Raw genomic sequence first — 27,800 nt, 5'->3', positions numbered from 1 at the left:
GACTGGGTAACAGTTGTTACTCTATGTTTAGGGCACGCATTCGACTTTCCACACTAAGGATAATGATATATACAAAAAAAAATTTGTTATTTTATAACACATGTGTAAAAGAAATAATTCTAGCATGTTTTAAACCATAAATCTGTTTGTTTTTTTGTTTTTTTATTACTTTAGTTTTGACAATGAATTTTTTTGTGCAAAAAAAAACTAAATAAAATTTTTTTTTATGTTATTCAGGCAAATGTACTACCTATACAGTTCACCTACACAAGTATTTGCAGGGGATCCCCCAGTTGTGCTACACCCGAGAGCTTTCTTTTGTCCAGTGGAACAAGGTGAATTACTGATCGCCGATATAAGTCACGACAGAAAAGTGGATTTCATTTGCGTGACGGCCGGAGAGGCTAATCCCTTTATTATTAACGAACTTTAACCGAGTTTTACTGGCAATTTTTTGAGTAACTTTTGTGTAAATTATGTTTTTTGTAAACTAAATAATGACAAAAGTTTAGTTCTTCTTTAAGGATGTGTAATATAACAAAACATTGATAATCTTTTGAGTATGTATAATATAATTACAACCTAATCAAACATGGTTTAAATAATAAATATTCATCAAGTACTGCAATTATATAATCTCACAGAAATTGATACCAAAATGGCTAGAATTTTACAGATATTGCAAATTTAAAAATATGCACTTAGTTTTATATATAATAAAGTCTTCATTATAAGCATTAGGATTACCATTAACTTAATGTCTTGATAAAAATAATATAAACTGTAATCAAACGCGAAAAAAATTCAACCTTTTTAAAAAAATACAATTCCTATTTCTTTTTTCTGAATAAACTTTTTCTATGTCCATCTGCTTTAACAAATGATGTTCCAAACAAAAGTTTGGCCTTATCACTCTCTACTACAGCCGGTTGTTCTTCTGTACTTGTTAAAGTACTTGTTGAAAGGTAAGACCTGGCACCTAAATGCAGCTTTTCTTTGATTACCTGAAAATAATAAATAGAAACTATTAAGGAGAACCAATTATGATAAAGTTTTGAGAACACTTGGCTTCACTACATGAAATCTTAGGTTTGATTCTTACTGCTTCTATGGCATAGTGTCTTTGTAAAAGGCATTATAATTGGTATAAACTTCTAAAAAAACTAATTGGCAGAATAATTTTAAAGCACTTATACTTAACATCGTGGTGTAGTGGTAAGAACACTTCCTACACCACACATAAGGTTGTGGGTTCAATCCCCACTGAGCTCATGCTGTAGCACCCTTGAGTAAGGCGCTATAAACGATATAAACTCCTGCTGAGCCAGTACCTAATCAGCAGCATAATTACTGGGCAGTTATAATCTATATAATATCCAAAACTGCCACAGGCAACTCGAGACTGGGTCGGAGCAACTGTTGTTATTCTATGTTTAGGTCGCACATTCGATCTTTCCACATTAAGGATAAAAATATATATACAAGAAAACAATACTCTAAACTTCCAAAACCAACTTAAGGATAACAAATGTTACTTTGTATTTTGTCATTAAACATAACTGGTTTTAAAAATTTAAAGTACTAATAACTACCTGAGATAATAATTGTTTTTTGCAGTCTCGTTTTACAGCCATAGCTAAATCATGCCACGTCCACGTCATACTATGGTACTCCAACATAGGAATAGTTAAGTTAAAGTTGTGGACATCTTCTATATTCTTTTCCTTTTCACCCTGTTTAAATCAAGTTGTTATACAAATTTTACATTTATTTATTCTCGACAAGGAAAGGTCGACTTTACGAATGAACATAGAGTAATCTTAGTTACCTCGACCCAGTCTCGAGTTGCCTTTGGTAGTTTAAGAAATTGTTAATAACAACTGCCTGAAGCTGCGGATTAAGTGTTGGATTAGCAGTAGTTTATAGCGCCTTACTCAAGGGCTCTACAGCATGAGAGCATTGTGGATCAAACCCAGGACCTTGTGTAGTGAAGTCAAGTGTTCTGACCACTACACCACACTGCCGGTCAAATGTTATTCTATGTGTAGGCCCAAAATATCAGCCTTTTTGTATCAATAATAAAGATATATGAAAAAAACTTTATAAATAGAAAATATTCACTGTAAACTACCTTGTAACTAACACATAAGGGTACTTGTGTAACTTTTATGTACAAAAAAGTGTTGTTTTTTGCTGCTCTGGCTTTCATTTTATCAACATCATCAGCTACTTCAACTATTGCCTTCTCTTTTTTCGCAAATGACCTTTAAAAACAAAAAATTAATTTAAATTTCTAGAAGCAACTTTTTGGGTAAAAAATGGGGCTTTGGGGTGGAACCTGTTTTTTTTATGACTCCCACTCGAAGAAATAGAAGGAGATGGCGGAGGGTGTCGTGATAGGTCACCCATGGATGTTGTTAACCCCAACAGAGCGGCGTTTGACCCATCACGAAGGTCCCCGATGTCCATGTCATCTGTCACCACTCCTAATCCTTTGTCAGGAAAAAAAAACGTCATCAGGCGTTTAAAGAACTGGTATGTTAGTTGAATGGTAAGTGGGACGGCATTGACCTAAAAAAAAAAATATTTTACCAATTTTTAGTAAATTAAAAAAAATAAGAAAAATAATTTACCTCGACGTGGTCCTTTACAGATATTCCACCAACTGGGGGCCTGACGTTACAAATCACCCTTAACGTCAGAGATCTCCCCCCTTCCCCAGATACCCCGTGGTGTTTAAGGACCCCTATTTGATGATGGGGCTTAATGACATCACGATAAAGAGAATTGGGGAGTAAATTCAATAAACATAACCACCCAGCTTCGAAGCAATGTGAGACCCGGTCGTCACTTTTGTTTAACTAAAAAATATTTAATTAAATTAAAAATAAAATAAACTGGCTAAGTGATGTAAGTGTCAGAACACTTGGCTTCACTACATGAGGTCCTGGGTTTGATCCCCGTTGCTCTCATGCTGTAGCACCCTTAAGTAAGCCACTAACAATATGAACTTCTGCTAAGCCAACACTTAATCAACAGCTTAATTATAGGGCAATTATAATCTATATTATCCCAAACTGCCAAAGGCAACTTGAGACTGGGTCGTGGTAACTGATGTTACTCTATGTTTAGGTTGTGAAGTCGCTTTACCACATTGAGGATAAATAAATATAAAAAATAAATTTAATTTTATTTTACCTTTTCGTACAGGAAATCCTTCATTTCAAATTGTGCGATGTTGAGTTGTCCGTCAGCGTCCGTTAGATGCCACTTTACTTGTCCGAATGAGACCTCAGTAGCACGGACAACTCGGTCACCCTCGTCTTGAGTAAAATCTGGTTTAAGGTTAACAGAAGGATGCTTGGTTTTCTGTCTTAACACCATTTCTTTAAAACACCTAAAAATTGAGAGATAATTTTTTTTATTGATCTTTATCCTCGATGTAGGAAAGCAACTTTACAGCCTAAACATAGAGTAACATCAGTTACCCTGACGTAGTCTTGAGTTGCCTTTGCCAGTTTGGGATATTATAGATTTTAATTGCCCGATAATTAAGCTGCTGATTAGGTGCTGGCTTAGCAGGAGTTCATACCGTTTAAAGCACCTTTCTTAAGGACGCTACAGCATGAGAGCAGCGGGAATCGAACCGAAGACCTCGTGTAGTGGAGCCAACTGTTTTGACCACTACACCATGCTGTCAAGGTTTTAATATTTAAAATTTTTAAATAAAATTGACAATGTTACCTGATAATAATTCCAAGCTCTTCGCTTTCTTCGTTTAAAGTTTCTTTTTCAGCTGCCAGCGTATTTCGAAGATCAGTCGATTGTTCAACTAAATCATAATTTCCAGGATCTTGGTCCAAGGCCTGGTTATAAAGATAATTTAAATTCAATATCTGGCCAAATATTAAAATTGATCTAGTGAAATTATTGAAATAAAAATAACTAAGATTAACTATCTGAACCAGTCTTGAGTTATTTTTCCAAAAGTAATAGTCTGTAAAAATACTTATTTAGGAACACTATAGGATTATATCGAAAGGAATTGATCCCAATACCTTTGGCGCTGCTCAAACTACAGTGCCAAGCAAATAAGTGTAAAAAAAAATAAGCGTAATAAAAAAATATAACCGACAGCTTGGTGTAGTGGTAAGAACACTTGCTACACCACACATGAGGTCGTGGGTTTGCTGTAGCGCCCTTGAGTAAGGTGCTATAAACAATATGAACTCCTGCTGTGCCAGCACTTAATCAGCAGCATAATTATCGGGCAATTATAATCTATAATATCCAAAACTGCCACAGGCAATTAGAGACAGGGTCGGAGCAACTGTTGTTACACTATGTTTAAGTTGCGCATTCGACTTTCCCACATCGAGGATAAAGATATAAACCAAAAAAAAATAACCCACCCTATTAGTTCTATATAATTGTCGTTCAACTCGTCTCATGTTTGTCAGTCTGGTTCGAACTCGGTTCTGCATGTCCGCCAATGTGTCACGATGCATAGCAACATTATCAGCCGAGGTCAGACGTAAAGTGAACCGCATTCTGTCGACACGCTCCCAGTGTTCACGCATGACTGGTTCCACATAAAGAAGAAGGTTCTCTACAATGTCGATGATCATCGTGAATTGGTTCTGAAATTTAAAAAAAATTGTTTTGGTATTTTTATCCTTGGTGTAAAAAGGCCAACTTTACAACCTAATCGTGGGTTAAAATTGTTACCCCAACTTAGTATTAAATGAACTTTGACAGTTGGGAAAAATATTAAGTAAATTTGCCTAATAATTAATCTGCTAATTGTTTTTTTGGCTTCAAAAAATTTAATTCTGTTTATACTGCCTTACTCAAGGATGCTGACTTCAAAACATAAACATTCGGTAAAAATTTGATACCCCCACCCAGTCCCAAGTTGCCTTAAGTTTTAAATATTAATTTACCCTTTAAATTTCAATATCACGAATTTTTAGACTATTTAGAGCACATTTTTTAAAATGCTCTAACATGGGAACAGTGGGGATCAAACCGAAGACCACATAAAGCAAGTAAATTGAAGTGTTTTGACCACCATTTAGAGCCATTTCTTTGTTTAAAATTAACTAAAAAACCAAACATAACTTACAGCATTGGTGCATATTTCAAGATCGGGTTGTAACACTGTCAGGATATTAACTGGTCGTTCTTTCGTTAATAAATCATCTGAATGTCGTTCTTCTTCGGCATATTCCCCGTAATCAGTCTGCTCTGAGTCTACCAAAGCCTCGTAGCCGACATAAAACATATGGCAAGTACATCTAGACACAATTCTTTGCAGTTGGAATGACCCTAACAAAAAACAAAATTGACTTGTATTAAAATAAGTCTGCAAATAAAATTTCTAACAAGCTGGTCCGAAGTTCGATTCCCACTGATGCCACTTTCCAAAAAATGTTTTTTTTAGTTTCAAAATATTTTTATTCTAACAAAATTGAATTTTAAATACAAAAAAGATTAATATTTAAAAGTTTTATAGCGGTAGTCAGAGGGTTCAATTCCCACTGTTGGCACTTTAAAAAAAATGCTTTTTTAGCTCAAAAATATTTTTTGTTGAACAAAATAAAAATTTTAAATCCAAAAACTTTTAATTTAAATACTTAATACACTAATATAGGTTTTTAATTTGTATTTAAGCTCTAATTAACTTACCTGCTGATACCCCATCACCCACAACCCCACCTATAGCTTGACCCCCACCCATGAGGTCAGATATATCCAACATACCGGGGCTGGGACCACGTGGGGCAATGTCACTCACCGATAACCAGGGCACATCAGCTCCATCTTGCTCTAAATAAAAAAATAAAATATTTAAAAAAAATTCAACCCTTAACCGACTTATATTTGATAGAGCTTAGTGGAAAATATATAAATGTATGATTTTTTGTATAAATTTATCCTCGATGTGGAAAGGTCGACTTCACAACCCAAAAATGGAGTAACATTAGTTACCCCAACCCGGTCTCGAGTTGTCTGTGGCAGTTTGGGATATTATAGATTATAATTGCCCGATAATTATGCTGCTGATTAAGTGCTGAGTTAGCAGGAGTTAATACCGCTTATAAATCTGTCATTTGTGGTGCACAAGTAAGTTATCGCTCGCAAAAATCAGTTAAGAGTTGTATCCATATTACAATAATTAAAATGCTAAAGTAGGCCAAGCTATCAACTAATTTCTTACAAAAATTGTTATAATTTGGTGAAAACACATCTAACAAACAAAATAAATTTTAAAACTCCTTTTTAAATCTTGTATATCAAATTTAACTAACCAGATGAAGTAGCGTTTCTGTCAACTGAAGCAAAGACTTGAGTTCCAGATAAAGATCCCTGCCACGAAGATTTCGTCGTTAGTTGACCGTCCCTCCACATTATTTTGTGATCTCGGTTCAGAAAGTCGGCTTGGGACGCCGTCATAATAATATAACCTTGCGTTTTTGGGCCCTAAATATAAAACAGGCAAATATAAGCTTTAAACTTTCTTGATGTTAAAAAAAATTGAAAACCTAAATTTTTACAGATTTATTTATCTTTTACAACTTAATAACAAGGTTTACAATGAATGTAAGTAACTTGAATACAGATTGTCTGTTTATATAGTGCGCTTAAGAAAAAACTCTTGTAGAAAATTTTTAAATTCTTGTTGTTTCCAGTATAATTCAACTGGCAAGCATTTACAAACCCCAAAAAATTTGGTCTTAAGCCTAATAATTACTCTGTCAAATAACTCTTTTTTGACAAACTTAAGTTATAATTAGCGCCATAATAAAGTAAGCTATAATAACCAGACCTTTAGTACCAAACTCAAGTCCTTATTTGATATTGCTTAAAATGTTTAAAAAAACACTGTATCAAGTTGCCAGCTATTTAAATTGATGAACAATCTTTTTTAACCTTTAACATAGCTTGACAGTTGACGAACTTAATCTGCCAATTTTGGTTGATGACATCGTTCATCTTACAAGCTGAAACACCACTTAATTGTTGTTGTTCCGATGTTGGAACCTCGTTTTGAACGACAAATCTGAAAAAATTAAACAAATGTTTTAACTTGACCTTACAGTGTAAACCCTTTATTACTCTAAACTAGTCCTAGGGTAACTTTTAATACCCCCAATCAGTCTTAGCATCACTTTTATTACCCCGATCCAGTTTTAGGGTAACTTTTATTACCCAAACCAATTTTTAGGGTAAATTTGATTACCCCATTCAGCCTAAGTGTAACTTTTATTACCCCAACCCAGTTTTAAGGTAATTTTTATTACCCCGACCCAGTTTTAGGGCAACTTTTATTACCCCCATTAAGTCTTAGCGTCACATTTATTACCCGATCCAGTTTTAGGGTAACTTTTATTACCCAAACCAATTTTTAGGGTAAATTTGATTACCCCATTCAGCCTAAGTGTAACTTTTATTACCCCAACCCAGTTTTAAGGTAATTTTTATTACCCCGACCCAGTTTTAGGGCAACTTTTATTACCCCCATTAAGTCTTAGCGTCACTTTTATTACCCGATCCAGTTTTAGGGTAACTTTTATTACCCAAACCAAGTTTTAGGGTAAATTTGATTACCCCATTCAGCCTAAGTCTAACTTTTATTACCCCGACCCAGTTTTAGGGTAATTTTTATTACCCCGACCCAGTTTTAGGGCAACTTTTATTACCCCCATTAAGTCTTAGAGTAACTTTTATTCCCCTAACCCAGTTTAAGGGTAACTTTTATTACCCTGACCCATTTTTAGGGTAATTTTTATTACCCTAACCCAAGTTTAGGGTAACTTTATTACCCCGACCCATTTTAGGGTAACTTTTATTACCCTAATCCAAGTTTGGGGTAATTTTTATTACCCTAACCCAAGTTTAGGATAACTTTTATTAGCTTAACCCATTTTTAGGGTAATTTTTATTCCCCAAACCCAAGTTTAAGGTAACTTTTATTACACCTACCCATATTTAAGGTAATTTTATTACCCCGACCAGGCTAAGGATAACTTTTATTACCCCTACCCAGTGTCAACAAAAATTAAAATCCGAAGCACTTTCCTCTGCAGTAATTAGAATAAAAAAACTAATCCGAATGCTCTTTTTTACCTTTTTTCAGTTTCAGATAATAGTTTGTTGAGCATGTTCCTGGCATCCATAACCTTAGGTCCAAGACTTGATGTGGGAGTGGTTAGTTCATTTCGCTGTCCATCTGATCTGTGTTGCTCTACAACAAGTATAACATAATTGATTTTAAATAAAATAGGTACAAATATTTAAAAAAAAAAAAACTTAAATAACATAAATAGAACAAAATTAATGGTCAAAAAATATAACTTTATATACCCTTATTTAAAATAGTTTTAAGCGTTTCTTACATGCTTAATTTATATTTGTTTTACTAGTTCTTAAAACAAAAAAATGCCTCACAAAATTTAAAACATATATGTAATGTATATATATCATACAATATGCTCTATTATATACAGATTTACATAATACATATAAACTTAACAGCGTTAGTTAATGCTTGTACCTTCTTGAGAGCTGAGATGGAAGTTTTTGAGTACTTTAGTGCTTAGATTTCTTCTCAACACAGCAGCTTTATTATAACCCTCATATAATCCATATCCAATATCCCTGTTCTCTGTTGTCCACATTCCACGAAGGTCATGCACAACTAGGGTATGCCTGAAATATTAAAAATTAGTTTTATATTGTTTATTTTAGATGTAGGAAGGTTGACTTTATGACCTAAACATAGAGTAACATCTGTTACTTCGACCCAATCTCGAGTTGCCTTTGGCAGTTTGGGATATTATAGATTATAATTGCCCGATAATTATGCTGCTTATTAGGTGTTGGCTCAGCAGGAGTTCAAACCGTTTATAGCGCCTTACTTAAGGGCGCTACAGCATGAGAGCAGTGGGAATCGAACCGAGGACCTGATGTGGTGATGGTCAAGACATTTACTGATGTTATATTTAAAAGATTACCTTGTTTGAGGTTTCTTTTTTGGTGAATTAGTTTTCTTATTTCGAGATTTATAATTTGAATCATTTGGGTTGGTGGCTTGAGAGAACGAGATTTTCTTAGAAGAGCCTTTAATAGAAAAAATTAACAAAAAAGTGGGTAAAAATTTAACAATTTAAAAAAAAATCCAAAAAAAAAAAAATTACTCAGTATAACATTAACTTTTTTTCAAGTATATTTATTTATCCTCGATTTGGGAAGGTTGACTTCACGACCTAAACATAGAGTAACAACTGTTACCCCGACCCAGTCTTCAGTTGCCTGTGGCAGTTAGGGATATTATATAGATTATAATTGGCTAATCATTATAAGCTGCTGATTAAGTATTGGCTCAGCGGCAGTTCATACCGTTTATACAACTTTAATAGGCCTTTGAATATTTTTATCGAATGTCATTATTTTGTTATTTTAAAAAACTAATAAAATCAAATTTTTTTTTAATTTAATGAACTTACTTGATCTTTCAGTTTTCACTGGTGAAACAGCCACGTTATCTCTACAATAAGACATCCTTGATAAACTTAACAAGAAGTTACGATCAACACAAAATGATTGATGTGGTGATTGTGAAAGTTCTGATGACTCCCTGCTGTTCAGTAAAAAAATCTAAAAAAATAATTTTAAAAAATTACATCATTAAAAAATATAAAATAATTATCCTGACCCATTTGGCTAAAAAAAGGAATGTATTTTATATTTGTTTATCCTAGATGTAGTAAGGAACCTAAACATAGGGTGAAATCCGTTACCCTGACCCAGTCTTTGGTTGCCTTCGGCAGTTTGGAATATTATAAGTTATAATTTACTGGTATTTTCGAAGTTAATCTTCCCATATTGAGGATATATAAATGTAAAAAAAAATTAAGCTGCTGATTAAGTGTTATATTTTTATTATTAACAAAATCGTGTGTTTAAATGATATATTAATATATCATTTAAATACATAAAAAATACTGTAATATTCGATCTCTACCTTTGTATCTCTAAGCTGACAAGTTGTATTGGTCACAGACCAATCCCCCATGCTTCTTCTTATAAGATTTCCCTCATAAGGTATTATAGAAAGTCTGAAAGTTGCAGCCACGCCACCAGTTCCACAAACATATTCAATTCCAATTTGTTGGGCATAGGAAGACCAATACGAAACCTTAAATATAGAAACAAAAATTTTAATAAAGTACCTTAACAAGCAGATTCATTGTCAGGCAATTATAAATTGACTGGCAGCGTGGTGTAGTGGTCAGAACACTTGGCTTTACTACATTAGGTCCTGGGTTCGATCTCCACTACCCCCAAACTGTAGGCCCTTGAGTAAGAGGCTATAAACTGTATGAACTCCTGCTGAGCCAATACCTAATTAACAGCTTAATTATTAGGCAATTATAATCTATAATTTACCAAGATGCTAAAGGCAACTTGAATTTACCAAGATGCTAAAGGCAACTTCAAAATTTAATATATAAAATATTGGAGGGTTTACTAGAAATTGAACTAAAGACCTAATGTTAAAAATGGCGCATTTTTTAAATAAAATATTTAAAATTAACAAATTTTTACCTCAAGATTTGGAAAATGAAATGAAGTTTTCACATTTCTGTAATGTCTGCTAAGTTTAAGTTTGGGAGGCATACAATTATTAAATAACGTTCCTTTGCAGATTGGTCTGGCCACTGCATTTACTGCATAACCAAAGTTACTTAACCATCTCAATGTTGTACTGTAATACAAATATATAAGTAACAACGAAAATTTTTGCTATACCACATTTTTTAACTATATATATTTTTATTCTTGATGTGAAAAGGTCGACTTTAAAATCTGAACATAGAGTAACATCAGTTACTCCGACCCAGTCTCAAATTGCCTGTTGCAGTTAGGGATAATATATAGAGTAACATCAGTTACCCCAACCCAGTCTTGAGTTGCCTGTGGCAGTTTTGGATATTATAAATTATAATTGGCCTATAATTAAGCTGCTAATTAAGCGTTGGCTTAGCAAAAGTTTATATTGTTTATAGTGCCTAACTCTACAACAAGAGAGCAGTGGGGATTAAACCCAGGTCTATTTTATACAAAGCTATTAAGAAAAGCAAAAATATAATCAATAGTATATAAGGCTGGCAAAAAAACTTAAGGCTAGGTCGGGGTGACAAATTTTACTTTACAATGAGGCCATAAAGTTGACCTGCCCAAATCGAGGATAAAACACACTTTAAAAATAGTTTTATCAAAGTCAATGTTTAAATAAAACTATCACAAAGATAAACATAACAAAAAATAATCATTTTAATAAGGTTAATATTACAAAAAAATTTAAAATTGAGTTTAAATTACCTGTATAATAAAACTTTCGGCGTTTCAGAATTTTCTTTTTTTCCAGGTAAATTCTGTTCAGGAGTTCTCACATCGAGACTTATAGATAAATCTATATTTCTTGAGCGGAAATATTTGTAACTATCATGATCTTCACTGTCCCCTTAAATATAATTTTATAATTTCAAAAACTTTTTAAAAGTGCCTAATAGTAGAATATGCTTATGCTATTTTTTTGTAGTTATTTATCCTCGATGTGGGAAGACTGACTTTATTTGGCTTCACTACATAAGGTCCTGGGTTCGATCCCCTCTGCTCTCATGCTCTAGCGCCCTTGAGTAGGGTGCTATAAACGGTATAAACTCCTGCTAAGCCAGCACTTAATCAGCAGCATAATTATCGGGCAACTATAATCTATAATAACCTGAACTAAAAAAGGCAACTCAAGACTGGGACGGAGTAACTAATGTTACTCTATGTTTAAGTCGCGCATTTGACTTTCCCACATCGGGGATAAATTTAAAAAGAAATCTTACCTTCAACTTTATCTGGGGCACAGGGCACCACACTATGATGGTCATGAGGATTGGCATTACTTAAACAAACCCAATCAAAAATCCAATCCATTTTAAGGTTGGGTAAGTGCATGAAACATACATCATCATATTTTGAAGCATTGCGAATGTGGATATCTAAATCCCCCTGAAATTGAAATAATAATTTTAAAATGCTTAATTTTAAATTAATCTGTAAAAAATAAAAGTACAAAAATAAATTTATGGCAGTTTTAAATTCAATTCGTTTTCCCTTTTTATCCTTGATGTGTAAAGGGCAACCTCACAACATAAACATAAAGTAATATTTGTAACCCCCTCCCAGTCTTAAGTTGACTTCGGCAGTTTCGGATATTTTTAAATAAAATTTCCTGACAATAATTCTGTTAATTTGGTTTTGGCCCAGCAAAAGCACCTTTTTAAAGGGCACTATGGCATAGAAGCATGGAGAATTAAAACCAAGACCATAAGTAGTTAAGACGAATATTTAAACCATTACACCATAATGCCTATGATATTAACCTTATACATAAAACTTCCCGGTGTCCAATCCATGTAGAGATTCTTCCAATCCCATAACATATGTTCAGTTGTGTTGTAAGGATCAAGTGAGGCCAAGTGTAACATACTTACTCTAAAAAAATAAAAAATATAAAAAATTAACAAAAAAATCCAGTGGTGTGGTATACCAGTTATGGCATCAGATCACAGGCCGCAAGGGTTTGGGTTTAAACCCCACCAATGGCACATTATTTACTTTTGAGAAAAACAACCTTTGCGAATGAATAAAACCTAGGACTTCACGATAATACAAAACAATAAAAATAAACATGAAAAATTTAATTAAATAGACTATACAATAAAAATACAACAAAAATTTAAAAAACAATAAGGGTTTGAACCTGTCCATTGACATTGTCCATCTACCATGAAACAACAACCTTGATTTATCCCACCAAGGTAGAGGGAGGCTCGGGTCGACCGACATTTTTGTAAGGTAGTTTAACGCTAAATTCACCTAATAAAATATATTTGTTAATACTTGATTTAAAATTTTAACTTTTCAACAATAAATTTTTTTTTGGTAGCCAGAACACTTGGTTTAACTACATTACGTCCTGGGTTTGATCCCCCACTGCTATCATTACGTAGAGCCCTTAAGTTAGGCACCATAAGTTGTATAAATCCTGCTGAGCCAACACTTAATCAGCAGCTTAATTACGCGCAATTATTATTTATATCCCAAAACTGCCAAAGGCAACTCGAGACTGGGTCGGAGTATTTGGTGTTACTATATGTTTAAGTCGCGAAGTCGGCCTTCCAATATCAAAGATAAATAAAGATAAAAAAATACTTTAACGTAAATATAAATAAAAAGCATTGATATCAAAAAAGTCAAAATTTTAATATTTGAACCTGTGACCAGCCAGGATCCCAACACGGTCCCCAAGCCATCTTAAAATCATGAACCTCATTACTGAAATCATGGTAGAACTTTAAAGCCGGCATGTTTCTTAACACTTTAGCTGGACCCCACGGCGCAGGAAGGTGAACATATTCTATATATAAAAAATTAAATTAATATTTAGTTTGAAAATTTGATCCCCACTGCTCTCATGCTGTAACGCATTTGAGTAGGGACGATTTAAACAATATGAACTTCTGTTGAGCCAACATTTGATTGGCAGCATAATTATCGGGCAATTATAATCTTTAATATCCTAAACTGCCAAAGGCAACTTGAAACATTAAGTGAGGTCCTTGGTTCAATCCCCACTGCTCTTAAGCTGTAGCGCCCTTAAGTTCTGCACTATAAACAGTATGAACTCCTACAAAGCCAGCACTTAATTAGCAGTATAATTATCGGGCAATTATAATCTATAATATCCCAAACTGCTAAAGGCAACTCGAGATTGGGTAGGTGTAACTGATGTTATTCTATGTTCAGGTCGTTAAGTTGACCTTTTCACATTGAGGATAAATAAATATAAAACAAACAGAAAAATTGAATCAAAAATAGGAAAAACCATCAAATTATATTTAAAAATAAGTATTACCTGTTCTTTGAGCTGAGAGAGCTCCTTTTTGTTCAGCTCCACAAAATTTTCCATAAATTTTCCAATCTGTGAAATCCATGAGGCATTGTGGGTAATTCCTGATTCGAACTTGATGCTTGGCTGCTTTTAAGATAATATTTCGACACCATAACGTCACAAACTCTGGTTCTTCCTCTAAAAAAGGTTTATTATGAATTTTTTTTATTCACAGTAAAAAATTCAATTATAAAGATTAATTGATTATTTTAATTTCTAAGCATGTAGTTTATACTTAAAAATGGCAAAATAAATTTACCGGCAGCATGGTGTAGTGGTAAGAACACTTGCTACACCACACATGAGGTCGTGGGTTCAATCCCCACTGATCTCATGCTGTAGCGCCCTTGAGTAAGGCGCTATAATCGGTACGAACTCCTGCTAAGCCAGCACTTGATCAGCAGTATAATTATCGGGCAATTATAATCTATAATACCCCAAACTACCACAGGCAACTCGAGACTTGGGTCGGAGTAACTGATGTTACTCTATGTTTAAGTCGCGCATTCGACTTTCCCACATCGAGGATATATATATATAAAAAAAAAAAAAAAAAAAAAAAAAGACTGGGTTTATGTAATGTAATATCGCCCCTTTTTTTGTATAAAAACAAAAAAAAAAAAACACTGCTTCCAATGAATGGGTCATTAGAAGGTTTTTTTTTGTATATATCTTTATCCTCGATGTGGGAAAGTCAAATGCGCGACTTAAACATAGAGTAACATCAGTTACTCCGACCCAGTCTCGAGTTGCCTGTGGTAGTTTGGAATATTATAGATTATAATTGCCCGGTAATTATGCTGCTGATTACATTAAGTGCTGGCTCAGCAGGAGTTTATACCGTTTATAATGCCTTACTCAAGGGCACTACAGCATGAGAGCAGTGAGGATTGAACCCACGACCTCATGGTGGTGTAGCATGTGTTCTAACCACTACACCACACTGCCGGTACCTTGAGTAAGGCACTTTAAATCAGGAAAACCAAAAAAACAATCAGCAGATGAGTTATCAAGCAAAACTGCAGAGTTTAAATCAAGACAGTTTTTTCACATTGAGGATAATCAAATACAAAAATAATAAAGGTTATTTTATTGGGATAAAAGGTCACCAACTGACTGTGAAAATTAATAATTTTAAAAACATGAACTACAGTCAGATATTACAGTATTAAAATTAATAAGACCGGCAGCGTGGTGTGGCACCGGCAGCGTGGTGGTAAGAACACTTGCTACATTACCATGAGGTCGTGGGTTCAATCCCTACTACTCTCATGCTGTAGCGCCCTTGATTAAGGCACTATTATAAACGATATGAACTCCTGCTGAGCCAGCATTTAATCAGCAGCATAATTACCGGGCAATTATAGTCTATAATATCCCAAACTGCCACAAGCAACTCAAGACTGGGTCGGAGTAACTGATGTTACTCTATGTTTAGGTCGCACATTCGACCTTCCCACATCGAGGATAAATTTATACAAAAAAAATAATATAATTTCCATTATGTCTAAAAAATTGGAATTTTGTGCTTAAATATATCAAATTTTTAACATTTTTTTACACTGTTTACCTTCTCTTGTATTATTGAATGGAAAAGGTGAAACATGGTCAATTGCCCGAATTGTATTCATGGCATTTAATGTTCCGTGCATACTTTCATCAGCTAACACTGTAATAATAATATACAACTTTATAACAACAGTGTAATATAGTTACTTGTACTAATTTAAATAGGTAGTTTATTATATTTGACCTGCAGCGTGGTGTAGTGGTAAAAACACTTGCTACACCACCATGAGGTCATGGGTTCAATCCTCACTGCTGTCTTGCTGTAGCGCCCTTGAGTAAGGCACTATAAACGGTATGAACTCCTGCTGAGCCAGCACTTAATCAGCAGCATAATTATCGAGCAATTATAATCTATAATATCCCAATCTGCAACAGGCAACTTGAGATTGGGTCAGAGTAGCTAATGTAACTCTATGTTTAAGTCGCGCATTCAACTTTCCCACATCGAGGATAAAGATATATACAAAAAAAATCTTTGTTTATACTAGTAATTTTTATTATTCTTTTTAAATAAGTTTTTTAGTAAGTTTAGTGTTTTAAATTAGTGCAAATCAATCTAAGTCGTTGCAAAAATAATATTTTAAATATTATTGCATAGCCAGCCTTTAAATATAACAAAACTGCAAAAAAACAACACTTTTTTTGCAAAAAAAAAACAAAGTAGAACACAAATCCATGCTTCAAACCTGTCAGCTCAAAGTTAGACACAGCCCATGTTAATAAAACAGAGTTGATAGGTTTTGCATACATTTTCTTGGATCTCACAAGGTAGATGTGAATATTTGTGGTGGCCAGTTGACAATACAGTTCTTCTACCTTTTGGTGCAACAAAATCCCAACAAAAATATAAAAAAGCAATAAAATCATGCAGTAAAACTTCAAAAAAATGTGCTTAAAACTCAAAATTTCGAGTGCAGTTAATGGCATTCTGGTCAAATTTTTAAGAACAAACTTAAAAATCAGCTCATTCATGGGTGCAGTTTCACTTAACCTGTGAAGCTAAATTCATTTAGGGTCCAACAAAAGAGCTTGGGGCCCGTATTTTGCTGGTTGAGTTCCTGATTGGAACCATACTTATGAGGGGGCATGTTATACTCGGGGCAGGGTAAATTGTTGTGCAATTCGCGCGACCGATTTAAATATATTTTCGTGTTTTCGTTCTCAAGACGACAATATAACTCCTCTACCTTTAAAATTTGGTCTATTTACGTTAAATTATTCTTAAATTTACCCAAAAAAAATTATGCAATTAATTCAGAAACTATATTCTGGTAGCATGTTGTAGTGGAAGAAACAATCAGTTTAACTTCATGAGATGCATGGTTCGATTCCCGCTGCATCCTTGGCACCCTTGATAAGACACTATGAGCGGTATGAACTATTGCTGAGATAATGGCAACGTCAACTTAAGACTGGGCTAAAGTAGTAAAAGTTCGTATTGTTGAGCCATAAAGGCTGTGAAGTTCCTAAGTTTTCTCCACACTAAGAACGGTAAAAAAATTATTCAATTTTCTAAAATCACCTTTTTAGCTGGCAACATCTCACCCCTCTGTCTTCTTAACTCTGAGATCTTGGAATCAAGAACTCTTCGTCTTTTTTCGCTCTCCGTCCACTCATCTTGCATAAGGTCATGGTTGTCACGGAGACGACTCTCAAACGGCCAATCAGCTAGCTCGAAAGTGAATGTGGTGATCGAGATTAATAAATCTGGGGGAAGTTTTGGGCTTCTAAAATAAAGAAAAAATTAAAAAAACAACAATATTTCTTTTCACATATATATTTATCCTCGATGTGAAAAATCAATTTCACAGCGTAAGCATAAAGTAACTTTTGTTACACTGACCCAGTCTTAGAGTGACTCTTGTTTTAAATATTTTATTGATTATAACTGTCTGATAATTTAATTTGGTGATTGTTTTCTGGCCTAGTGGGAGTTTATACCGATGGTAGCAATTTACTAAAGAGTTCTACAACATGAAAGCAAATGGGATCAAACCGAGAACATAATGTACTGAAGCCAAGTGTTTTAACCATTACACCAGCTAACAATTATAATCAGATCAATCATACCCCAAAATCAAAGGCAAATCGAGACTGGGTCAGGGTTTCAAATGATATTCTATGTTTAGAGGGCTAAGTCAACATAACTTATTTAATAAAATACCAAAAATAATATAACATATTTAAAACTAACTTAACAATATTTCAACTAACCTAAATGGATGAGAACTTTTTCTATACAGTCCTTTCACCCATTTCCATGAATTAATTGCTTGATCAAAAGTCTCAGCAAAATCAAACTTGTAAGGAAAATAACATTGAACTGATTGAAATTTAAAAATCCAGGCTCGATTTGAAGATGTTATTAAATCGGAAAACGTTTTCCTAAATAAAAAAGAATAATTTTTTTTTTAGTTATTTATCCTCAATGTGGAAAGGTCAACTTTACGACATATACATAGAGTAAAATTAGTTACCACGACCCAGTCCCAAGCTCCCTTTGGCAGTTTACGATATTATAAAATATATTTCCCGGAAATTAAGCTGCTGACTAAGTGTTAGCTCAGCAGAAGGTTATACCGTTTAAAGCACCTTACTCAAGGGTGCTACAGCTTGAGAGCAGTGGGGATCAAACCCAGGACTTTATGCAGTAAAGCCAAGTGATATAACCACTACATAATACTGCTGGTTTAATTATATAAAAAAATATTGTTAAACAGTTATAAATATTCTTTTGTAAACTTACCTTGCTTTTTGACATTGTTCATTGACAACAGTTAACTCAACATCATTATTAGTAAAAGTAAATATATTATGACCATCCATATTCACTTTAAATTCATTCATATGTAGGTTGGTTGTATTACCAGATTGATCACATCTAATACAAGATTAAACTATGTATTATTGTAAGTAACATATTAAGGGGCAGCCATGCAATAACATTTAAAATGCAGTCTGAACGGTGGGCTATTATCAAATAGACAATAAAAATGTAAACAGTAATATTTAAATATATATAAAATGGGTACTTTTATATAGAATAAAATCTAAATATAATGAAGCCTAGTAGACGATGTATATATATATACTATATATAATGTATGTTCAATTTATAAGCCTACAAAAAATAAAACTGCCGTTTGTGGTGCACCGGTAAATTATAACCGGCAAATATTAGTTGAGAGTTGCAAACATTACAACAATTAAAATCCCGACTGTAAGCAGACTATTAACTATTGCTTAAAATTTATTAAGTTAACTTTTACTTACCTTAACGGCGTTGCATATAATTGCAGTGTATGATTATTACTAAGCCTGAACAGAATGGTACTGGCAGAAACATTAACATTTAACTCCACCATTTTATCCGGCAATCTTTTAACTCCATCTCCGTACATATTATTTTCAACACTTGGCTTAGCCTTACTGAAGCACATATGGTCACCATCGTTAGTAAAACTACTGTCCATTGGAGGTACTTTAGGTGTAGTAGGTGTAACACTGTTAGATTTTGATGGTAGAAAGGGTGATAGGATTTGGATAAAGTCCTTGATTTCGTAATGAACTAATGCATGTAAGGCAGGACTCCAGTTTAATTTGACTTCAGTTTCATGAGTAAGTGAAATACTGATCTGATGGTTTACTGAACCGGATTGACTTTCATCTGGGTCAAACATTAAATACTTCTTCGCATAACTAACCTAAAACAAAAATTAAAAAAAAAATTTTAATAACTTAACATTATATATTCTTAGTATTTATTCTTAATGTGGGAAGACTGACTTCATGGCGTAGACATAGAGTAACAACAGTTACCCCAACCCAGTCTCAAGTTGCTTTTGGCAGTTTCGAATATAATAGATTAGCATTGCCCGATTTTTAAGCTGCTAATTAAGTATTAGCTCAGCAGTTTAAACCGTTTATAGCACCTTACTTAAGGGCACTACAGCATGAGAGCAACAGGGATCAAACCCAGAACCTTATGTTGTAAAACCAAGTGTTCTAATCCTACTTCACTCTGTTAACAACCATATAAAACAATGCAGCGTGGTGTAGTGGTTAGAACACTTGCTACACCACCATAAGGTTGTGGGTTTAATCCCCACTGCTCTTATGTTGTAGCGCCGTTGTGTAAGGCGCTATAAACAGTATAAACTCCTGCTGAGCCAGCACCTAATCAGCAGTATAATTATTGGGCAATTATGATCTATAATATCCCAAACTGTCACAGGCAACTCGAGACTGGGTCTGTGTAACTAATGTTACTCTATGTTTAGGTTACGCGTTCGACTTTCCCACATCAAGAAATTAAAATAAACTTTTTTTTAACAAAATATTACCTCTAGAACATCAAATGCAAGATAGTTGGGTTTAATAAACGCTGACTCGACACATCTGTATTGCGACTCTTCAATCTGTTTTTCTCTCATGCTTGCCGACACATTTGCGGTCTCAACCCTTCCTCCACTTAGTGTGGCTTCATATGACGCAAATGCAGAGAAATAGGGGTTGTGAACAGTTGTGACTGCTACTCCGACTACAGATAGGTTACAACTCCTCCCCGTTTCGCCGTCAGAAGAGCTACTACCGTTGTTTAGCTCAAGCTAAATTTAAAAAAAATTAATTTAAAAATTTAAAAATAAAAAATATTAATTTCACTTACTTTTACGTTGTCTATTCTTGACACAAAACAGTCAGCATTTCTGGTCTCGTCTGAGGATAAAATAAAAGCGTTGATTTTTGAGACTTCAACTTCAACACACGACACTCTATATTTGCATTTTGGTTTCTTTGCAATTTTTCGTTCAGGTTTTCTTACAATTCTACCTTCTGGTGTAGACATCTAAAAAAGAAATTGTTTTGTTATTTTTATCATTGCCTCTTTACACTATAAATAATATTGTTAATTTTTTATAGTCAGTGCAAAAAAAATTAATCATTCAAACACTTGTCTTCACTACATGAGGTCCTGGGTTTGATCCCCACTACTCTTATGCTATAGCGCTCTTAAGTAATGCGCTATAAAAGGTATGAACTCCTGCTGAACCGACACTTAATCTGCCGCTTAATTATCAAGCAATTATAAACAATAATATCCCAAACTGCCAAAGAATTAGGGTAACTGATGTTACTTTATATTTAGGTCGTGAAGTCAGCTCTACATATCAAGGATAAAAAAATGAATTTAAAAAATATAAACATACCTGGCGATTAAGTACTTTAGTTTGAATAACTTCATTTTTTTCCGACTGAATGACATGTAGAAAACTGGCAATAGCTATTCCTGTACATTTAGATATTTCAATCTGAACCCCACTTAATTTTGCATCAATTAAAAGAGTAATTTTTTGTGGTTTAGTTGTCGGTATTACGATGGGTTCAAAACTGGCTGAGCCATGAAGTCCAAGATTTTCTAAGTTGAGTGCCTGGCCCCACTGATGACAATTTGGTCTAAAACATAAAAAAAAGGTATTTAAAATATTTCAAAAATAATGTTATGTTCTAAACATACAGTAACAATTGTTACCCCAACCCAGTCTTAAGTTAACCCTGGCAGTTTGGAATATCTTTAAATATAATTGCCCCATAATTAATCTGTTGCTTAGTTTTTAGCTCAGCAGGAGGTTAAACCATTTATATTGCCTTACTCTGCCTTACTCAAGTGCGCAACAGCATGAAAGCAGTGGTGAATGAACCCATGACCTCACATAGTAAAGCCAAGTTTTCTATTAACTTTACCGAGAAATTTTATATTACCTGCATGATATATCACTTCTTGGAAATACCTGAGCATTTATCGGGCTACATTCTTGCGCAACCTGAAAACAAAAACAAAAAAAATAAAATTTTAAACAAATTTGATAACGTTTACATCAAAACCTTTGAATTTTTACTTTAACCTTACTAACATACCAGACAGCAAAGTTTATCCAGTTTAGCCATGTAATTAAAATCTCTTGAATGGGGGCTCTGATCAATACTACCAGTGAACGAATCCAACGAAATTGTGAAACTAAAAAAAAAATGAATTGGTGAGCTACATTTAACAAAATTAGTGAAGTAAAATTAAATTATTGAAAAGTTAAGTAACTTTTGCCAAGCAAAAAAAACAAAAAGCAGCTTAATTATCTTACAATATGATTAATACTATTCAAAACTGCCGTAGTCAACCGGAGACTGGGTCTGGGTCTGGGTCTGGGTAACAAATGTTAATTTTAGGCTGCAAAGTCAGCCCTTTTACATTAAACAGGCAGCGTGGTGTAGTGGTACGAACACTTGCTACAACACCATGAGGTCATGGGTTTAATCCCCACTGCTCTCATGTTGTAGCGCCCTTAAGTAAGGTGCTATAAATGGTATGAACTCCCACTGAGCCAGCACTTAATCAGCAGCATAATCATCGCGCAATTATAATCTATAATATTCCAAACTGCTAAAGGCGACTCGAGACTGGGTCGGAGTAACTAATGATACTCTATGTTTAAGTCGCGTATTCGACCTTCCCACGTCGAGGATAAAGATATATACAAAAGAAAAAGATAAATAAATATAACAATATCTTATGAGATATTTTAACAAATACCTTGGTGGGTTGGGGCATGGGGCTTCAATCTCTATAACAGGAATAAATATAGCATCAATACTTGCATCATATATTGTAAACTCTAACACTAAACTTATACCGGTCTTACAGAATAAATCAAACAAACTTTCCTCCATTACTTCTGTGGTATTAAGGTCAGGGTTAGAGTTAAAGACAGCATGTTCAGTACCTGTATATTAATCATAAATGTTTAGTTCATATAGAAGTCTATGTTTTTACTTTAAATGATGTAAGTATTTTCAGGTATACATTAAAATGCCATTGTCATGCTGTTTGAGGCATTGAATATCACCTTTAAAACCTTATAGTGCTAAGTTTAATTCCCACTGCTGGCAAATTATAGTTTTATTTAAAAATTTATTTAAAAACAATTTTAGCATGTAAAACAACTAATTATTTAGTTAATAAACTTAACAGTTTAAGTCTGTGTTTGGTTAAATAAATAGTCAGTTAAAGTATAAAAAGTTTTTGAAAAAATAAACAAGATAAATAAATTGAATTATAGATATTTAAATTTTAATTTCAACTGGTACTAATATTAACCTCTTAATAAATCAGGGTGATGAATGTTAATTGAATCAGGAGCACTAAGAGCTCTACTTCTTGGTGATTCTAACTTTCTTGTATCACTAAAAGGAGATTAAAATAAAAAATTAACCTAATAACAGAACCTGAAAACTTTAATGTTTAAAAAAAAAAATTTCTGTAAAAAAACTTTTAAGAGTATATAAATATTTTGGGATTTTTTCAAAAATAGATGTTACTTATATTGTTTGGTTTTACTTTAAGATTTTATTAATATTAAAGTATTTTTACCCTCTATTTTCCTGAATATTATGAGGTGAGGTGACCCTTAACGCTTCCTTTAATCTTGCTCCATCTTTCAACTTATTAAATATTATACTCCAAAACTGGACTGATTCCTACAACAAAAACAACAAAAATTTTGTATAAAATAAAACAGAATTTAAATTATATTTATCATAATAAAGGCAGAGTGATGTAGTAGTCAAAACACTTGCTTTACTACATAAGGTTCTGGGCTCGATTCCCACTGCGCTCACGCTGTTAGAGCCCTTGAGTAAGGCAAGATAAACTCCTGCTGAGCCAACACTTAATCAGCAGCCTAATTAACAAGCAATTAAAATCTATAATATCCCAAACTGCCAAAGTTAACTCGAGACTGGGTCAGGGTAACTGATGTTACTCTATGTTTAGGTCGTAAAGTCGACCTTTCCACATCGAGGGTAAATAAATATGAAAAAATTACGTTGTGGATGTAGTCAGCATGCCATGATGTTAGATCACAGGACAAAGATAAAACTCCATTTGAAGTTAACTTTAATTCTACCACAGTCTTGCCCATGTCTGCTACTTTATGTTTGTAATAATCAGTCATTGTGACATCGTCAACTTGTATTCTCGTGTAACCTAAAAATGAAAAAATAAATATTTCAAAAATAAAAATATTTGGCGAATTAAAAGTGATACTTGGTCAAGAATTAAGAGTAAAAAATGATTTAAAAATTTTAAAATGATGGTTTTTTTATTTAAAAAACTAAAATTGTGGATGATATTCAAAACCGGCAGCGTGGTGTAGTGGTAAGAACACTTGCTAAACCACACATGAGGTCATGGGTTCAATCCCCATTGATTTCATGCTGTAGCACCCTTGGGTAAAGCGCTATAAACGGTATAAACTCCTGCTGAGCCAGCACTTAATCAGCAGCAGAATTAACGGGCAATTATAATCGCTAATATACCAAACTGACACAGGCAACTCAAGACTGGGTCGGAGTAACTGATTTTACTCTATGTTTAATTCGCGCATTCGACTTTTCTACATCGAGGATAAACATATATACAAAAAAAAACTATCTTTAAGAAAACTCAATTAAACAAACATTTTTACATAAAATTTCACTTACCACTGGGAACACCAGCTTCAAAATCTTCCAACGAAATGGGCACCGTATTAAAATTATCCTTAACTTGTTTAACTGAGATTGTTCGACAGCACACATGAGCGCCTCTAGTGGTCTGTCCCATTGTCTCGTCACCAAAAAATGCCAGACCAAACGAAGATATTAAGATAGTGGTGGAATCAGGAAGGTAGCGAACCACTTTGTCAACCAACATTTCTACCATTTCTAAATAAATAAGAAACAGTCATGGATAACGCAGGACATTGTGTTTTAGGTAATGCTATTATCACCCTTATTTTTTGTATGCATTTATTCTTGATATGAAAAGGCAGACTTTACAGCCTAAACATAGAGCCCCATTCATTTTTTTTGTATATATCTTTATCCTTGATGTGCGAAAGTTAGATGCGCGACTTAAACATAGAGTAACATCATTTACTCCACCCCAGTCTCGAGTTGCCTGTGGCAGTTTGGGATATTATAGATTATAATTGCCTGATAATTATACTGCTGATTAAGTGCTGGCTCAGCAGGAGTTCATACCGTTTATAGCCCCTTACTTAAGGGCGCTACAGCATGAGATCAGTGGGGATTGAACCCACAACCTCGTGTGTGGTGTAACAAGTGTTCTTACCACTACACCACGCTGTCGGTCATTACCTCCTACCAACCTCAAATTGACTTTGGTAGTTTGAATATTATTGATTATAATTTTTGATAATTAACCTGCTAATTGGTTTTTGGCTCTGCAGAAGTTCAAACCATTTATTGTGCCATACTTTAGGGTTCTACAGTTTAAAAACAGTAGGGATTGAACCCATGACCTTATGTAGTGAAGCAAAGTGTTTTAACCACTACACCATGCCTTTGGTTAATCATTATTGATGCTCTGGTAATGTTAAATACTATTAATAATACAGAACCTATAGTTTTAGTCTGTTGATTTGGTTTGGTGCTATTTGCATTAAATTTTGGAATCAAAATGCCAGGAATTAAAGCTCCTTCATGCAGTTCTATGTTGAAAACATTTAGGTTGGATTTTATTGATGTCACCAGGAATTGTGAGCTAGTTCTTGTAGCTGTTATTATCACTTCGAGGGAAGTAGAGAACTCAGCAATACAAGAAGTGACTTCAGCAACCTAGATTAATATAAAAATAATATTAAAAAAAATATCTAGAAAATTTAGGTACAAAAATATAAAATAGATTTTGATATATTTATATCCAATTTATGGGCCTAGAAAATAAATAAAACTGCTGTTCTGGTGTGGGGATAAATTATTACAAGCAAATATTAGTTGAGGGTTGCAACATGTTACTACAAATAATATCCCGACCGTGGGTGTGTTATCGACTAGCAAGGTTTAAAATAACATCCCAAAAAATTAACAAAACGAAGAAACTCCCAAAATTTCCCCCCCAAAAAATTCCAATTAGTAAAAAGTTTGTGTTTTAACAAATAGCTAATTGTTATACTATTTTAATGGTTAAATAATGATCATAATTTTAATATTACTTCTGTTGGACTTTTCAGTATTTTTCCGTTAGCACTTTCCACAGATAGACTCCCAACCAAACAGTTATCCGAATTATTTGATTTATTTGCAGGTGAGCCGAGATGGATTCCACAAATGTTTATGTGAACAAGAGAATTAGGAACCAGGGCATTTAAGAGCATGAAGTTTAGGACATCAACACGAACAAATGCATACTAAAAAAATATAAGTTGGATCAAAACAGTTTTAAGTATTTATTTATCGTCGATATGAAAAGGTCAACTTCACAGCCTAAATATAGAGTAACATCAGTTACCCCGACCCAGTCTTGAGTTACCTTCGGGATAGTATAAATTATATTTGCTAATAATTAAGTTGCTGCTTAAGTGTTGGCTTAGCAGGAATTCATACTGTTTATAGCACTTTACTCAAGGGCGCTACAGCATGGGAGCAGTAAGGATCAAACCCAGTACCTCATATAGTGAAGGTTTGACAGTATTTTTAAGTTTTAAAATTTACCTTAAAAAATCGCTGTAAAAACCGCTCAACAAAAACTCTTTTTTTGTCCCATGACAAAGTTCTTTTATGGGTTCTTTTTTCTTGTGAATGTTTTGAATGGAGTTTTTCTTTCGGTTTCATTTCCGCTCTAACTCTAACTTCACCAACATGTAGGTACACTCTGTGACTACAAGTTATATATTTTTTAATTAATAATAACATAAAAATTTTAATAAAAACATTAAAACAAAAAAAACATTTTTAAAAAATTTTTTTTGAGCCAAAATTTTATGAAAATTTATTTTTAATAAAAAACCAATAAACATAATGTTAGGCATTTTTATTTTTATAGGCTTACAATTTAATAATGCTTACCTGACATCTTTCTTTTTAAATTTTAACTGAAGAGATATCTTGTCAATTTCCTTAACACAATATAATATTTTAATTTCCCTTATTAAATTTTTTTTTATTTGTATATATTTTTATCCTCGATGTGGGAAAGTCGAATGTGCGACTTAAACATACAGTAACATCAGTTACTACGACCCAGTGTTGAGTTGCCTGTGGCAGTTTGGAATATTATAGTTTATAATTACACGATAATTATGCTGCTGATTAAGTGCTGGCCCCGGTCAATTTAAATTTAATAAGATTTTATATTCTGCTTTAACTTACTATAGTTTGTAGTTGATTAACCCGAATTACGATTTCATGAACCGATAAAAATCGAACAGATTTAAATGTAATATCAACATGGAATTTTCGTTTTACAAAACTTGCAATTTGCCAAACTATAAACCTAAAAAGAAAGCAAAGTCTGAGTAACATAGAAGTTTTTTAGGGTAACTTACATACCCATAAACCAGTTTTAAAATATATTATAGTTTTGCATATAATTATAACCGGCAGCGTGGTGTAGTGGTAAAAATGCTTGCTACACCACACATGAGATTGTAGGTTTAATCCCCACTGCTCTCATGCTGTAGCGCCCTTGAGTAATGTGCTATAAACGATATGAACTCCTACTGAGCCAGTACCTATTCAGCAGCATAATTATTGGGCAATTATAATGTATAATATCCCAAACTGCCATAGGCAACTCAAGACTGGGTCGGAGTAACTGATGTTACTCTATGTTTAAGTCGCACATTCGACTTTTCCACATCAAGGATAAATTCACATACAAAAAAAATAATTAATTTAATGATATTGTATAACACTTAAACTGCTAACTAGTTTATATATATTATTATAAGCGATTTTAACATTGTTAAAATCTTACCTTATCAATAACCAAAGAGCAACTAGAATCCCAATCAGATAAATTAACGACCACAACATTTTTATTTAAGTTAATAACATTGTTAACCGTAACGTCTGTAAATGTATAAAATATTGTACATCAAAACGCTAAAAATGTTTTGAAATCATTTTTTATCATGGCAACACTGGTCATAGTGAAATTAAAAATGAACAATTTAAAAAACAAACAAGTAAAAATGAAAATAAATGGCCGGAAGGTGTGAAAATGTAATGTAAAACTTACAGTTTTCAATTTTGTGTACCTGTATTTTTAAACTTGTATATATTTGATTTTTTGTGGTATGATTTAGAAAATTTAAACTGAGCACCACAAATAGCATTTTTATTTTATTAAGGTAATCAAATAAATATACAATGTGTAAAA

General features: G+C 33.4%; 1 protein-coding gene across 2 annotated transcripts; it reads right to left on the bottom strand.

Moving 5' to 3' along the window:
• Positions 1–631: 631 nt before the first annotated feature.
• LOC145749648 (bridge-like lipid transfer protein family member 2) lies at positions 632–27,492 on the bottom strand. Of its 2 annotated transcripts, none has more exons than XM_082565472.1 (46): positions 27,396–27,492; positions 26,789–26,912; positions 26,486–26,535; positions 26,132–26,297; positions 25,633–25,827; positions 25,039–25,255; positions 24,119–24,340; positions 23,461–23,621; positions 23,007–23,113; positions 22,734–22,819; positions 22,170–22,359; positions 21,500–21,599; positions 21,344–21,405; positions 20,791–21,037; positions 20,250–20,429; positions 19,927–20,190; positions 18,857–19,287; positions 18,330–18,464; positions 17,798–17,968; positions 17,106–17,310; positions 16,575–16,770; positions 15,585–15,683; positions 13,979–14,152; positions 13,338–13,480; positions 12,824–12,939; positions 12,444–12,555; positions 11,904–12,069; positions 11,389–11,530; positions 10,612–10,771; positions 10,028–10,201; positions 9,510–9,660; positions 9,018–9,123; positions 8,558–8,712; positions 8,131–8,248; positions 6,934–7,063; positions 6,312–6,483; positions 5,689–5,829; positions 5,126–5,328; positions 4,413–4,640; positions 3,745–3,866; positions 3,199–3,397; positions 2,634–2,861; positions 2,339–2,571; positions 2,132–2,264; positions 1,593–1,733; positions 632–1,004 (listed from the first exon to the last, which is right to left on the bottom strand). In XM_082565472.1, the coding sequence occupies exons 1-46, from the start codon at positions 27,452–27,454 to the stop codon at positions 831–833; spliced, it is 7,488 nt and encodes a 2,495-aa protein (XP_082421598.1). In that variant the 5' UTR covers positions 27,455–27,492; the 3' UTR covers positions 632–830. The 2 variants fall into 2 exon arrangements, with proteins under 2 accessions (XP_082421598.1, XP_082421599.1); XM_082565473.1 differs by lacking the exon at positions 16,575–16,770 and adding an exon at positions 16,270–16,399.
• Positions 27,493–27,800: the final 308 nt, after the last annotated feature.

Source organism: Corella eumyota, chromosome 4, assembly GCF_963082875.1.
Source record: "Corella eumyota chromosome 4, kaCorEumy4.1, whole genome shotgun sequence".
Classification (NCBI taxonomy): domain Eukaryota; kingdom Metazoa; phylum Chordata; class Ascidiacea; order Phlebobranchia; family Corellidae; genus Corella; species Corella eumyota.
The sequence above is the reverse complement of the archived record's forward strand: the minus strand, read 5'-3'. Positions and strand labels throughout refer to the sequence as shown.